We start from the raw sequence: 16,622 nt of genomic DNA on the forward strand, positions 1-16,622 counted from the left end.
TGACCAATTAGTCACAGGTAATTTAAGACAATCGTTTTTATCTTTCCATCAACCTGTACAGGGGCGGAAGGTCTGCCGGAGCCGGCTGCCGCCCTGCCGGTAAAATGCCGCCCCAAGCGCGCGCTTGGCGTGCTGGGGTCTGGAGCCGGCCCTGAACCTGTAAGTAGTAAACTGACTTACAAAGGGATCTGATCTCTGGTCAATGAGGATATGTAAACTCCCCTTAGCATTAAGAGAAATCTATCAAATGGAGAATTGATTCCAAAGAATAAAACCAATTAGCCTTACCTTGTAGCTCAGATAACCCAGCAGCATTGTTTCAAACAGACTTATCAAAGCCACTGAAACCTAACATAATAATATATAAATATATATTAATGCAGAGTTAGTAATGTAATTAATTAAAGCAAAAATGACCTGAAGAATTAAACTGAAAGATTAAAGATAATCAAAACTAGTTGATCTATGGTGAAGAAATCCTCTCAAACCATCTTTAACCACTCAAGCTTAGTTCTAATCTTAAAACTTCTTACCACAGTATGTGCTCAATAAAGTCCTGTTCTTGTCAAACAATCCATTAGTATTTACCCCCTGCACTTGTCTTAAGTCCTATTGTCTGCTAGACGCTGCCCTCAAAATCTCCTCCATGAATATTGTTTCAGAAGGTCTCCAGAATGGTCTCTCCATGGATTTTTAGGGAAGGCCAAATAAAAACAGCCAGTTTCTGTGCCATGCTGCAATTGGCAGGCTTTTGGCAACTTCCAGGACTTGTTCCATTTTGAGATGACAAAGTATAAGGACTGTGTTTAAAAAATAAGGCAAATGGTGGGAGGAAGTCATGACCTTTTTCAAACATTACACTGAAGTGTTATTTTTCTTAATGTGTGTGTGGGGTCATAAATATTAACCCCCGCCCAAAAAAAGTCTTAAAACACAGCAAAAGAGAGATGATGAATTTCATTGTTTAAATCAGTGTGTGTTGAATTAATGGACATATAAAAGGTCAGTGACCTGTCTTAAACTAGTTAAATCTATTTGGTTTACACATTACATATATACTCCACAATGTCTTTTAAAACTAATCACAAAACCAGCTTAAATGTGTGCATATATTAAATTAAAACATTTACTATTTATACATTTGTATTACTTAATCTGGAGTCTGGAATCAAATTAGTCTCTATTCCTAATTTAAAATTAATGCTCACTACTAATGAAAGCTCAACATCCTGTACTACTTGCACTTGAAATTACATGATCAAGATTCAAAATAGATGGTGTGAATTAGAAAATATATTTAAAAAAAAATCACCACAACATTTCACAATGTTAGCATTGCTCCAGATAAAGTGAAGTTGTTGTCTTGCATAAAAGTGGAATTTAGTTTGTTACTATATAACATTTTATATATTATATACAGATATCCTCCTAGTTTGTGTATCTATCTTCCTGTGTTCATTGACTAGCAGAGGTTTACAGTGTAAGAATAAGCCTAAAACCAGCACCATAAACTATTAAGGCTATGTCTCAATATTTTAAGATTAAATAGAGAAAGTAATCTGTATGTCTGTGTCAAACTTTATTTGCTCAGACCTTGCATATTTTCAACAAATATTCAAAAGTTATCTCCGTCAGAGAAATGTTGCTTTAATAAACAACTGTATTACACAGAGATAGAATTCACCATAACGGATTTGTACTGAGGGTAGTGCAAAAATATAATAGCATAAAATATACTAGATGGTTCAGGAATCCTTAATACAAAAATTAATTATTTAAGGAGAACTCCCACAACTATCTTCAAAATTTTGCTCTTAACTTAATGCGAAGCAATAGCCTATTTTCAGAAACCATGTAAAGTTTAATAACTGTGGGCCTGATTCCAATGTGCTGAGCACCTGAAATCTCATAACTTTTTTATTTATTTTAGATTAGGAACCATAAAGGCACCTACTTATGACGAGCCATATAATAGACAAGAGCCAGCAGCAATCCCACATAATACAACTAAATAAACTATATAATAGTGCCACTTAGATTTAAAAGAGAAGAAAAAGGGAAACCTGAAATGACATTTCTTAAACAATATCTCCCTCCTCTTGAAGTGTGCCCAAAAGGCTAACAAATCCAGACTATTTTGGACTAGGATGGGGATCATCTGCCAAAGCCAAGAGAGGACCCCTCACAGAGAATGTCCTAGTAGCAATCCATTATTCTTTACTGAGGGGAAGGATGATCAAATTTGAGTGCTGCCGTTGATCTCTCCTGAAGCAGTGAGGAAAGGCAATCTCTCAGATAGGCAGGTCCCATAACATTTAGGGCTTTGTCAGTGAAAACCAACAGCTTAAACTGCATTTGGAAACCCACAGGCAGCCAGCGCAGATCACAAAGCACTGGTGTAATGTACTCATAGCAAGATTCTCCACTTACTCGGCAGACTGCTATATTCTGCAGTAGCTTTGGCTTCCTTGTGGATTTAAGGTATAATCCCAAATAGAACCCAAGGCTGCAATAGCTTAGTCTTCAGGTAAAGAAGTTGAAACTCAGGCTATGTCTACAGTAGAGAGCTTACAGTGGCACAGCTGTACCAATGCAGCTACACTGCTGTAAGATCTCTCGTAGCTGCTCGGTGCTGTCAGCTCTCCCATCAGCCTAATTAAGCCACCCTCAATGAACGGCGGTACCTAACACTGTGCATGCTACCACTTATGCTGGTGTAATTTCTGCCACTTGGGGGTGGAATATTCACATACCTGAGTGAGATAAGGTTTGCTGACATAAATGGTAGTGTAGACATGGCCTAAATAACCTCAACCCTGGTCTACACTACCAACTTATATCAGTATAACTGGTTTCAGAGTAGCAGCCGTGTTAGTCTGTATCCGCAAAAAGAACAGGAGTACTTCTGGCACCTTAAAGACTAACAAATTTATTTTAGCATGAGCTTTCATGAGTTACATCTCACTTCTTCGGATGCATAGAATGGAACACACAGACAGGAGATATTTATACATACAGAGAACATGAAAAGGTGGAAGTATGCATACCAACAGGAAGAGTCTAATCAAGATAGCTCATCTCAATTGATTAGACTCTTCCTGTTGGTATGCATACTTCCACCTTTTCATGTTCTCTGTATGTATAAATATCTCCTGTCTGTGTGTTCCATTCTATGCATCAGTATAACTGCGTCGCTCGGGTCTGAAAAATCCACAACATAATTCTACCGACCTAACTCCTGGTGCAGACAGCACTATGTTGATGAGAGGGCTAGACAAACTCTTAGTAAAGGCTGCAAGATTTGGTCCAAAAGACTTTATTTAGTTCTAAGGAAAAATACTTACAGAATATTAAATCTTTCTTATTTTCTCTTGACTACAATACTTTACTATAAATACACATATTCCAGAGTAGTGTAACATTTAACATAGTTTGCTTTCTTAATTCACTTTAATTTTAGATTTATCACTATAGTGGGCTGCCAAGGAAGAAGAATTTTGTTTGCTACCCTTTCTATATATGTATTAGCTTCTCGGAAGTATTGAAAATCCAAGTGTGCTAGAGCTTTAAAAATGTAATTGCTAAAAATATCCTATTATACATTACCTGTAATCCCCATAAAGGCAAGCTTCTGTTCACCCAAATAATAGGAGACCTGTTGAATCACAATGATACAATAAATTTGACTCTCATCAAATGGTGCTTATGGGCCTGATCCAAAGCCCAGCAAAGTCAAGGGATTGATATCCATTACCTTCAATGGGCTTTGCATCAGCTGCTATTTTTTACATAATTAAATATAAAAGGCAGATGATCAGTATTTGGTGTGGTGTAAAATAGTTAATCACTTCCCCAGATTTTTATATGGGTAACTAGTCACTCAGACTTGACAATCCAATTGTCTTTCTAACCTAGAAGCAGTCACTGACTTTTTGGGGGTCTAATATAACAGCCAATGAAATCAATCAAAAGTTGGTGTTGTTTTTAGTGAACACTAGTTCAGGTCTTTTGATCCTAGAGGAAATAATATGATGTATGCATTTTAAAGATGCAGAGGGAAAATGTCCTTCATTTGGAACCATTAATTTGTGGTAGAAAAAAACAAATCTAATCACATTCTTTGCCAGTATTTTCTCTTTTGCTCTCTGTTATGTACAGATCCATAGTTTTGTTAACTAGTATCCACATTAGTAAGCATTTATTTGCACTGGTTTTGAAACTGGAAATATTTCCTCTTAGTTGTAAAACCCCATTATTTATGCATTTTTCCTAAGAAACTATTTTTGTCTTGGTGAAATTCATATTATACCATTGCAAAACAAAAAAAAAAAATTGATATATATATACTGAAACTAGACACACACACAGTACTGTTGGTCACTGTACTACCCTAGACTATATAATAATCATATTTTCTATCTCAGTAAGGAAATAAATCTCTAGAATCCAAATAGTCCTGATCATCTGGAAGTCATGACTTCTGCATCTAACATGGTGGTATTCACTTGTCCAGATATAGGCAATTAATCACAATACTGAACCCATCTTTGGGACTCTAAAGACATGGTCTTTGAGATGACTTGTTCCACAGTTCTGGAGCCTTAAAATCCCACCAATCCTGCAGGAAGGGTGTGTTTCTTTGCCAGGAACTCAGAGTTACTGAGTGGAATTAATTCTGCAGGGCAAGAAATCCTCTGAAGGAATTTTATGGCTCCATCAACATAGGTCAAATGTATCCAGAAAGGCTGTAGGATTCAGAGAGTTTAGCTACTATGGACTGTTTTTCCCTCATTGATACACGTAACTTTAACTTTCTGCATAAAGAAATCACATTATATGGGTATTTGTACCCAAAATAGATCACTGTTATGTGTTTAAAAAAAAAATCTGGAACTCACCAATCAATCTTTGCAGGTGTGTAGTTTTGACTGGAACAGCCCCTGTTTAATTCCTTGCTGCCAGAAGTCACCAGATCCACACATAAAGCCCATGTCCAGATGTATATGGAAACACAATTATAAAAAGATTTGGGAAGGGGATGGGCAGGGGTTAATTTTTTAGGTAACACTGTTCTATATAATACGTCAAACACTGTGCAGACTAATTCAGTTGTGACAGACACTGAGAGACAGATATTCAAAAGAAGGCAAATCACTTTGACCAACTAGTTCAGTGTGTATTTTAGATACATAAATTCTCAAAGCTAAAGGCCAGACACATTTTTTGTTTTTGTTTTAAGAAGATTTAGTTTCAAATGTGATCTAATATAAAAATCAAAAGAGATGAACAAAAAAATGGGGTACTTGCAAAGGATGAAGCATGAAGGAAGTGCTGAAAATACCAGTAATTCTATCAAGCAGATCTCGGAAGCATTGGCAGGTATAATTTCCATAATCTCTGAAGTAAAGATTGTACCAAACTACAGTTTCCATCTTCTAGTAGGGATATCTTTAATCTCTGGTTATTTCAGTGAGAGACTCGTGGCATATGTATAGAAAAAAGAGCTAATATGTATATTTGTGTTCCTTTCTTGTATTCATAGAACAAGCCATCCCCTCCAGCACAACTACATGCATGGGGGAAGTAAATATTTCCTTAACTTTTTAAACTGTGGAAAATAGAACTCTCTGCCCCCTTCACGCAGGTTCAGGAGGGGCTGGAGTGATTTGTGGACCAGACATAAGGAGTGGGCATGTTTCTCCATCCGTGAGGGTGAGGAGGATCCTCAGATAAATCCAGGGGTCTTATGGCATCCATATGGAAGGCCTGTCTATCCATGTTGCCATTGACTCCCTGCTTATGCCTTTGTCTTATCCGTGGCTGATGGGGGAAGCTGCTGATCAAAACAAATTCAGAAATAAGCAATATTTTTCTCCCATGGGAATTTCTGAAGGAAATGTCATGGATTTGCAGGGTGGCAAGACCACAGAGACCTGTTTCCCAGGCTGTGTTCCTTCTACTGCCATTGGGTGGTGGTAAGTTTCTTTTGGCTCCATTACCTCCCTTCCTTGTTTACCAAGCGGTTTTATCCAGTAATTCTGTTGATTTTATCCCTTACAAGCCCCAAAGGTTTTTTTTAGGGGCTTGTCCAGCACCCCAAAAAATCTCTCAAGCCCAGTAGTTGGTAACCAAGATATTCTGGTTTATTCATTTTAAAAAAATGTATCCTAGCATCTGTGAAATTCCTAGGAGGAAGGAAGCCAGATGGGTGGTAGACATAAGTAAGTTAAATAGTGTGTTGAAATATATTTAGCAAACCATAATGTAATATGTTATGTAATGTAAAATAAAGTAATAGCAAAAAAAAAAAATTAAGTACATCAGAAGCAGGAAGCCTGCTAAACCAGAGGGGCCTCTGAATGATCGAGATGCTAAAGGAGCACTCAAGGATGATAATGCCATTGCGGACAAACAAAATGAATTCTTTGCATCGGTCTTCATGGCTGAGGATGTCAGGGAGATTCCCAAACCTGTGCCATTCTTTTTAGGTGACAAATCTGAAGAATTGTCCCAGATTGAGGTGTCATTAGAGGTGGTTCTGGAACAAACTGATAAACTAAACAGTAATAAATCACCAGGACCAGATGGTATTCAGGAACTCAAATGTGAAATTGTAGAACTGCTAACTGTAGTCTGTAACCTATCATTTAAATCAGATTCCATGCCAAATGACTGGAAGATAGCTAATGTGACGCCAATTTTTAAAAAGGGCTCCAGAGCTGATCCCGGCAATTACAAGCCTGTAAGCCTGACTTCAGTACCGAGCAAACTGGTTGAAACTATAGTAAAGAACAAAATTGTCAGACCCATAGCTGAACATAATTTGGGGGCGGAGGGGAAGAGTCAACATAGTTTTTGTAAAGGGAAATCATGCCTCAGCAAGGGGCAACAAGCATGTAGGCAAGGGGGATCCAGTGGATATAGTGCATTTAAGATTTTCAGAAAGCCTTTGGCAAGGTCCCTCACCAAAGGCTCATAAAGAAAGTAAGCTGTCATGGGATAAGAGGGAAGGTCCTCTCATGGATGGGTAACTGCTTATGAAGAGCTACAAAAGGTTAGAGTGGTAGCCATGTTAGTCTGTATCAGCAAAAACAATGAGGTGTCCTTGTGGCACCTTATAGACTAACAAATTTATTTGGGCATAAGCTTTCGTAGGCTAAAACCCACTTCATCAGATGCATGGAGTGGAAAATACAGTTGGGTATAAATACACAGCATATTAAAAGCTACAAAAGGATCTCTCAAAACTGGGTGACTGGGCAACAAAATGGCAGATGAAATTCAATGTTGATAAATACAAAGTAATGCACATTAGAAAACATAATCCCAACTATACATATAAAATAATGGAGTCTAAATTAGCTGTTACCACTCAAAAAAAGAGATTTTGGAGTTATTTTGGATAGTTCTCTGAAAACATCCACTCAATGTGCAGTGGCAGTCAAAAAAGCAAATAGAATGTTGGGAATCATTAAGAAAGGGATAGATAATAAGACAGAAAATATCTTATGGCCTCATATAAATCCATGGTATGCCCATGTCTTGAATACTGCATGGAGATGTGGTCACCCCATCTCAAAAAAAGATATATTGTAATTGGAAAATGTTCAGAAAAGGGCAACAAAAATGATTAGGGATAAGGAACAGTTTCCGTATGAGGAGAGATTAATAAAACTGGGAATTTTCAGCTTTGAAAAGAGATGACTAGGGGGAGATATGATAGAGGTCTATAAAATCATGACTGGTGTGGAGAAAGTAAATAAGGAAGTGTTATTTACTCCTTCTCATAACACAAGAACCAAATGAAATTAATAGGCAGCAGGTTTAAAACAAACAAAATTAAGTATTTTTTTCACACAACGCAGAGTCAACCTGTGGAACTCTTTGCCAGAGGATGTTGTAAAGGCCAAGACTATAAGAGGGTTAAAAAAGAACTAGATAAATTCATGGAGGATAGGTCCATCAATGGCTATTAGCTAGGATGGGCAGGGATGGTGTCCCTAGCCTTTGTTTGCCAGAAGCTGGGAATGGGCAACAGGGAATGGATCACTTGATGATTAATTGTTCTGATCATTCCCTCTGGGGCACCTGGCATTGGCCACTGTCAGAAGACAGGATACTAGGCTAGATGGATCTTTGATCTCACCCAGTATGGCTGTTCGTATGTTCTAATGTGACAACACACAGTGAAGGGACATGCATTCCCCGGATGGTTAATTATTAGATATTTAGAATCAAAGAATGAGTAGTTTTGGCAAGGCCTAGAGAATTACCATAGCTTGCAACATACAAATATATCACTGTATGTGAGTACAGGGGTATCTAAGTGTACCTTCTAGCAATGAATACTGGGGTGATTACTGCCTACCTCATCTTTTAAAATGTAGCACATATCCAGAAGTAAGATGCTTGCATATGCCTTACAGTATACTCATTTAGCCTCATTACACTCATTTAGCGTCACTAATTCATTAGATTTCATACAAAAACATCAGCAGCTTAATCATACCAGAAGCTATCAGTCATTTTTAAAATATCTGTTCCTTTTTCTTGCTTTTGTTTCCCTTTTACTAAAAAATTGCATTAATTTAACCTGGACTCTGGGTCTAGAAAGCAGAAATGTTTGGGCTTCATGTTATACCATATTGTTGTAAGAATGGGCACCAGATAGAAAAATTATTCAAATACAGTCATAGGATCTTCTACTTTTAAAAAGGAACCTGGCGCTGCTTTTCTAACTACATTCATTTTAATTTTTTAACTTATTGGAAAGGACGTACATTATTTTCCAACAGTAATATGCCTAATGCATGTATGTAAATAAAACGTTTGGTTTATAACTTGAGAAAGATTTAGAAATTATTGTTTCCCCATCCATATTTCTCATTTTCATGCAGCTCCATGTTTTTACATTACACATTGTTCTCAGCTCCTAAACTTGTGCTGTTCCCCATTGAGGAATGGGATTTAAGAGAATAACTCAACTATAAAAAATAGTTGCACTGTAATTAGGTTTTAGGAAGTTTTTGTACTCAAACTACTTAAATTTAACAGCTTGAAGGATCTCATGGATCGTGCCCCAAAACAGCACTTTCTATGTTTGAGAACACATATCATAAATTTACCAAAATGATTCACATCATGAAATAAACTGCATGTATTCATAAATGACAGAGTGAAATATACAGTACGTTTCTACGCTGCTCCACAAGAAGCTGCTGGAGCAAGAAAAATCAGTAGAGAGCTCATGATGTAGATTGCTGCCCCCACCCTAGGAAGCCACCAAGATCTTTGGAGCCTTTCACTAATATGTCCCCATCTCATTGACTGGTTTTTATTATTCTGACAGCCTTTATCTATGCAGTAGAGATGGGCAGGGTAGAAGAGGGGCACGCTTATCCCTTATCTCTGGATAGCAACAAGGAAGTAAGATAGGCTAGATCTCCTGGATAGTCAGGAAAAGAAAGGATTGAAGGGGGATTGTTTCTATTACAACAGTAATAGACACTACAATAATAATTTAGCTGTTAAGAAATAGGCAATAGTTAAAACAATCTGCCTGTACAGAGTTAAAATCAAACAATAATATAGCCATTACCAGAACTAAAAGAGCATTAACCGTGACTGGTTAGAGTGGCAGTTGGAGACTCTTTGGCTCTCACGACACAAACACTTACGTTTGTAGGTAACTTTACTTATGGTAGTGGTCAATGGTACTACACACATTCATGTAGCTAAACACATTCTTGAGTGTTTGCAGGACTGTGACCTTAGACTGTGGTGTAACTTGCAATTTTCTAATGGCAAGTCAGTGCTACATCGGTGCAGTTGCGCCACTGTAGCACGTCTGGTGAAGACGTGTTACATCCGCAGGAGAGTGTCTGCCGCTGACATAGCACCAGTGTGGACAGCACTTAGGTCACTGTAACTCGTGTCGCTCTGCCAAGGGGTGTCTTTTTCACACCTCTGACTGACAATGGTACATTCTCTTAAGCAGTAGTGTAGACCAGCAAAAAGTTTCTGCATAAATTGCAAGTGTTGTAACTAACAAAGAATAGTGATGTTTGAAGTGTAATTGAGACCATGTTGATTCTAATGTGACCCATAGCTATGCTCGCACAGTAACTCTATTAGATTTGGAATTGTAAGTTACAGATTCTAGTTTATATCTCATCATTTCTTTCTGCTTTAATTTTTCCAGTATTTTCTGCTTTTCTTTTTATAAAACATTCCAGTATTAGAACTTTAAAAAATGTTCACTGTTGACCTAATAGGGACCAATTCTACTGCCATTAAGTGAATAATAAAACTGACTTCATTTAGAGTAGCATATGGCCTATAGGCTACAGCTCACAAATTTTCTGCTTAGCATTTAGTCTGATGAATGAGAGGGAAAGTCGTGGAAACTGGATTAGGAAGTGTGGAAGGACTGAACATCAATTTTTCCCTCTGTGAGGATCCTGTGCAGTTGGGGATTCATGTAATGGGAATGGAGCTAGACATGAGCTACGAAACACAGTATATTGTTGTTGCCCCACCCCTAACCTGTCAGGTTTTCAGTGTAAATCCATATAGGAGACTATGCTGCTTCTGAATGCCTGTCGCCACCTCTCTGCACCATGGCTGCAGTTATTGGGGCACAGGTACTAGGTGCAGGGCTGATCAAAAACTTCTATCAACTTGTTTTTAAAGGAAAATGGGATTTTCAGCTAACTGCACACTTTCTGCACAACTGTCTGCTTTTCTAAGATATTCATGGGGAAATTGAAATTCGAGAATGTGGCCAAAATATTCGTTTGGTGTTTTTCAGCGAAAAGTCAGTTTTCTACAGAGGAAAAATCCCAAATTCCACCAGCTCTAAAGTGGGAGGTAGGGAGGAAAGCTAAGAACGTCAGGGCTGCTGGGGAACTGTGCTAGTAAGGTGAAGAGTCCAGAGAGCGGATTCCCTGTGCTATTGCTCCAGAATCCATGGGTGTTTTCTCCATAGAAGACACCGCCTCATCAATTATTGGGAGTGGACCACATCCACCCTGATTGAATTGGCCCTGTCAACACTGGTTCTCTACTTGTAAGGTAACTCCCTTCTCGTCATGTGTCAGTATATTTATGCCTGTATCTGTAATTTTCACTCCATGCATCTAAAGAAGTGTGTGTTTTACCCACAAAAGCTTGTTACCAAATAAATCTGTTAGTCTTTAAGGTGCCACCAGACTCCTCATTGTTTTTGTGGCTACCCCTCTGATACTAAGTTGTGCAGCAACATCACAGTGCTGCTGCAGTGTGCGTGCAGTCATTCAGCCAACGCTATGGTTCATAAACTGGAGCAGGGGAGCCAAGCAGAGAAAGAAACAACTGAAGCACTGTTTTACATGCAGTAGGAGGACGTTGCCAGGAGTGGGGCTTCACGACTCAATATCTTTAAAGTGCTGCTCCTGGGACAGGCTCCAGCTACAAATAGTTCCACAGCCCCACTCTATTACTGCACAGCTTAGAACAGGGGTTGGCAACCTCTGGCACATGGCTCGCCAGGGTAAGCACCCTGGCGGGCCAGGCCAGTTTGTTTACCTGCCACGTCGGCAGGTTTGGCGGACCACGGCTCCCACCACTCCCATTGGTGTGGGCAAGGGATGTGCTGGCCGCGGCTTCCCGCCACCCCCATTGGCCTGGGACGGCGAACCGGCCGAACCTGCCGACGCAGCAAGTAAACAAACTGGCCCGGCGCACCAGGATGCTTACCCTGGCAAGCCACGTGCCAGAGGTTGCCGACTCCTGGCTTAGAATGTCTGCATGGTGGATACCTCCTCTTGCAAGTCACTCCCTGCTCTTTCAAAGGCAGGGGCTTCAGGTTCTCTGCCCATCTTCCCAGTGCATGCTCCCTGCTTCCTCACCTGCCAGTCACCCTCCCCCTGTGCCCCTAAAATGATGGATATGGTTAGAGATGACAATTTCCTGCAATATCCTAGGCAAACCTTACTGTATAACGTTAAACCAAGCTGTACTGAATTAAGTTTAAATATTTTAGGAATTCATAATGCAAATGTTTACATATTATTGTGTAATATCTCCGGGGGGAGACATAGCTAGCATAAACCCTGGGAAGTGTTATGACCTTCAAAAGATTTTTGGAATTGTGTGCCAGGCAAGAATGAACACTTAAAGTTGAGTGAGTTTCCCATGAAGTCTCTAGGGGAATGGTATGCAAATATACTCCATCCACTTATGCAAGAACTCAGCCTTTTCAACATTCGCCTTGAGAAGAGGACTTTTGTCTGCTGATCACCTGTTACAAGAGGACAAGACCAGAGGCTCAAATTGTATAAAACAGTGACTCCTAGATTCATAGCGTTGCTTGTCCTGAGCCAAGGCTGTTATGAAGTTGTAACCACAGGAAGAACTCCTGTGTAGGGTTTGAAGGACTGACTCCTACATAGCCCTTGCTGGAGTTAGGGTGATCTCTGGTAAGCTTACTAGCATGTGTGGGTTCTTTTATTGTTTTAATGTTTTCTCTGTTATGCTTTCCCATTAAAAATAAGAAGCAGCTTAGGAAAAGTTGTGTGGTAACTTATAATTGTGGGCAACTATGTTGCTTAAAACCTTTGAAGAGAAAGCAAAGCAGGTCTACTTAGATGGTCTGACTTGCTGGGGAACTCACAGTGTAGGTAGGGAATTGTTCAGCCTGGAGAAACCCTGGTCAGGAGAGGGAGAGAGATGCACATCTCAATCCAAGAAAGGTGCAGGCTGAGGAGCCAGAAGTCTGAGAGTGGGTACCCTTGGTGGACCATAAAAAGGGAAAAGAGGTGCAGTTGCCCTGACCTGTGTCAGGGTGTACAATAGAGGAGTTGGAATACGGCAATGATTTATTCATTGTGTCATATAGTGAATAACATTTCAGATTGATTTATAATGTAACTTGGCAAAGAGATACAGGCAGTGGCACAGCTACATCATTCCACAGAGACTATTACACAATATGAACAAATATACAGTAAGCACTTTCAGTAATAAGGAGCAAAATGCTTTTGATTGAAAGAAAATCGTATTACATTTTCATTGGATACTTTATCATATTCACTCAGACTTGATTAGTTTTGCAATTCATGCTGCACCACAACCATCTATAAACTCTAAAACTAAATCCCTGTTGACAGAACATCAAATATTTATAAGCATCAAGAATGATTGATCCGTTTCATGCAATATAAGTAGTACTTTGAGAGGGCAAATAAAAAAGAAAATCTTACCATCCATGTCCTTGTGTAGGATCATCCAGGAGCACTCGAATTATATATAACAAACAGCTTAATAACTTGAGAGAAAAATTGAACAATCGTATTCTGAGACCTGTTTGATAAAAGGAAAGAAAATACAAATTCAGTTTCTTTAGATTTTGATTCATGTTTAATGTAAAACTACTTAAAAGGAGCAAGATATGCCTTCAACTCAAGTCAGAGAACTTGTGATGACAAGTATTCAAATATTAATATCTGGAAGTTTTTATGGAATAGCTTTGTGTAGGGAATGTATTATTATTGCCCAAATGTCTAAAATATTAAATTATATTAAAGTATTGATAAAGTGGCACAAAAGTCAGAAAATGTAAAAACTAATACCTGGGAAACTTTAACTCTACTTCTTTGTGTGTGTACACTGAACTGTACTGCACACAAGGTCTAAAATAATGCAACCACACATAATGCAGTGTCTTCTACAAGCTCAGGACTCAGTTAGGTAATAAGTTCCATGTGGGCAGATGCCCGCACATGTGCAAAGCCTCTTTGAACTCAAAGGGGCTCGACGTAAGCACAGCGTTTGCTGCTCTGAGGGTCCAGTTAAAGCCAATGTAACCATTGACTTAATGGTCATTGAATCAGACTCTGAGCTCATTGCAGCATCAGGACCAAAGATATGTATGTGATCTTGTAATTAAAGAGAGTATAGCCTTAATTGCACAAGTGTAATTTTTTTTTGCATTTAAAACTTACAGTAAAAAAAAAACTTACCAGTAATTATACTAATAGTCACTGTTGGCAAAGGTAAATGGGTAGAAAGCAATATGATTAGCAACCATTAGTAAATTGTACACTTGTAGACTGAGGCTCCAATCTTGAATGCAGAGTTCTATTGATGGATGTGAGCTCACACGGATCTGATTGCAGGAGCAGGATATTAGTAAGCACCAGTCAACCATAGGATAACTAGTGTCTGTCACTGTAAGCTAAGACACCAATTCTTCTAGCACTTATGCATGTGAATAGACCCATTGTACTGAATAGAACCAGTCGTACGTTTGCCTTGTTAGGGCCCAATTATGTTTTTCCATACCTATGTGTGCTTGTGTGTATACATACTTCTAAGAGAAGAATGCAAAATCTATTTATTGAGCATAACTCCCTCTCTCCCCTAGCCCAGTGCTGGAGCCCCCATGCATTTCATCAACTTGTGCTTTTGGGGGAAGTTGCATTCAAACTGAACATTAAGTTAAAGTTTCTGAAAATCATTCCCCTCTTCAAAAAGTAGAATACTTAATTACCGAAAAATTCAGAACAGTGTCTACTTTACTATATCTTAGAATCTGTGTATGAGAGACAGAGAAAATAAGGATTTATAATGGAGCACTGTTTGCTACTTTAACTGTGGAGATCCATTCATATTATGAAGGTTAGAGTAACCACTTTTGGAACCTGGCATTGGTAAATTGGGGGTTAAAACCCCACCCTAGGTTCCCAAGCAGTGAGAAGTCCTACAGCTGTGACCAGCAATTAGACTTGTCAACATTTATCTAGAGACTCCTGCTGTCTTATCAAATCTAATTAACAGCAGACTCTTGATTTCCCCAGAGCAGGGAGAAAGGAAAGAGGATATAACCAGAGGCTGAGAGGGCTGGGGTATGTGCGTATTCATTGCTGTGTTGTAAGCTTTACTTTTTTTCTTTTTGAACTGTTGCTGAAGGAAGAACTTCTTATTTGAACTAACCCTTTTGGGGATATCTGCATAAGTAGGACTAGCTGCTATGCCAGCTGGGCTATTACAAGTAGGCAAGCAGGTGAGGTGAGAAAATAAAGGGCATTTTTGTATTGGCCTCATCTGTCTAGTCCAGTCCTTCTGTTAATGAAATGCAAAGGTCTACAATCTGCAGTTTTGTGCTTTTATTTTAGTAAATGTTAATCTCTGTGTGGAACACATCCTGATTTCCCTACTGATAATACAGCAACTTTTAATCATTATTTGAAGTCATATTTTGGTTATAAAAGGTAACTAGAGTGCCTGACATTATCTGGGAGCACATGAACAGTAGCAATGTAAACTTCCCCCATGCTGCTCTGCAATGCACCTCAAATGGGACCTAGAACAACCCCCTAGAGAGAGTTCATGCTTAAAGATCAGCTCAGGCATGTTTGCAGAAGCTGGGCCTTGGAGTTCACAGTCTTATTGCCAAAAAAATCAATCTTCTAAGCCTCCCATAAATCAACTTAGAAAATAAATACTAACTGAGACATTTGGTCATTGGTCTGTGAGATGGGTTGAATCACAGAAACCCACTGGGAGCTGCCACCTGATGTGCCAAGACTACTTCTGCCCCTGCTTTCCTGCCCTGGCAGCTTAGGACTTCAGTGCCCTGCTTGGTTTGAGCCAGACTCACTAGCCTACAAACCCAGACCCAGGGTCTGAACCACGTCCCCTAACAGCTGTAGGCTTAACTGACAGCAGCTTACAGAAGTGTTCTTGTATTTAACACTCAGATGCCAAACTCCCAATGGAGTCTAAACCCAAATAAATCAATTTTACCCTGTATAAAGCTTATAAAGCTTAATATAGGGTAAACTCATAAATTGTTTGCACTCTATAACACAGAGAGAGAGAGATGCACAGCTGTTTGCCTGCCCCTCCTCCCCCAGGTATTAGCGCATACTCTGAGTTAATAAGTAAAAAGTGATTTTATTAAATACAGAAAGTTGGATTTAAGTGGTTTCAAGTAGTAACACAGAACAAAGTGAATTACCAAGTAAAATAAAATAGAACACACAAGTCTATGTCTAAGAAACTTAATACAAATAACACCTCACCAGTTTCAGTAAGCTTCCTTTTACAGACTAGTCTTCTGCTAGTCTGGGTCCAGCAATCACTCACACCCCCTCTAGTTATTGTCCTTTGTTCCAGTTTCTTTCAGGTATCTTTGGGGGTGGAGAGGCTCTCTCTTTAGTCAGCTGAAGACAAAATGGAGGTGTCTCCCATGGGCTTAAATGGACTTTCTCTTGTGGGTGGAGACCCCCTCCTCTCACCTATGCAAAGTCTAGCTCCAAGATGGAGTTCTGGAGTCACCTGAGCAAGCCACATGTTCATGCATGACTCAGTTTTTACAGGAAGAAACCATTGCCCACATGGTATCTTGAATGTCTCCAGGAAGACTTCTTATGCGGATTGGAGTGCTTCTTGATTGGGCACTTAACTTTGCAAATTCCTTTCTCCAGGAACTGACCAAATGCTCTACTAAGGTTATTTAGAAATCTAGCCAGTATAAGGCCAATATTCATAACTTTGAATACAAAAATGATACACGCGTACAAATAGGATTAATAGATTTGGTAGATCATAACCTTTACATAGATATGCTACATGCATAT

General features: G+C 39.1%; 1 protein-coding gene across 4 annotated transcripts in view; it reads right to left on the reverse strand.

Moving 5' to 3' along the window:
• The window catches only part of KCNT2 (potassium sodium-activated channel subfamily T member 2), a 292,883-nt gene that overhangs the window by 194,203 nt on the left and 82,058 nt on the right, over positions 1–16,622 (reverse strand). For 3 of the 4 annotated variants that reach the window (XM_039485106.1, XM_039485104.1, XM_039485103.1), the window contains exons 3-5: positions 13,242–13,341; positions 3,607–3,655; positions 289–348 (exon numbers count right to left, since the gene is read on the reverse strand). In XM_039485106.1, coding sequence (XP_039341040.1) covers positions 289–348; positions 3,607–3,655; positions 13,242–13,341 — 209 coding nt within the window. Of the gene's footprint in view, positions 1–288; positions 349–3,606; positions 3,656–4,898; positions 4,941–10,852; positions 10,856–13,241; positions 13,342–16,622 lie in introns of all 4 variants that reach the window. The other variant, XM_039485102.1, reaches the window with a different exon arrangement.

The sequence above is a fragment of the Mauremys reevesii genome, linkage group 8 (genome assembly GCF_016161935.1).
Source record: "Mauremys reevesii isolate NIE-2019 linkage group 8, ASM1616193v1, whole genome shotgun sequence".
Taxonomy (NCBI): domain Eukaryota; kingdom Metazoa; phylum Chordata; order Testudines; family Geoemydidae; genus Mauremys; species Mauremys reevesii.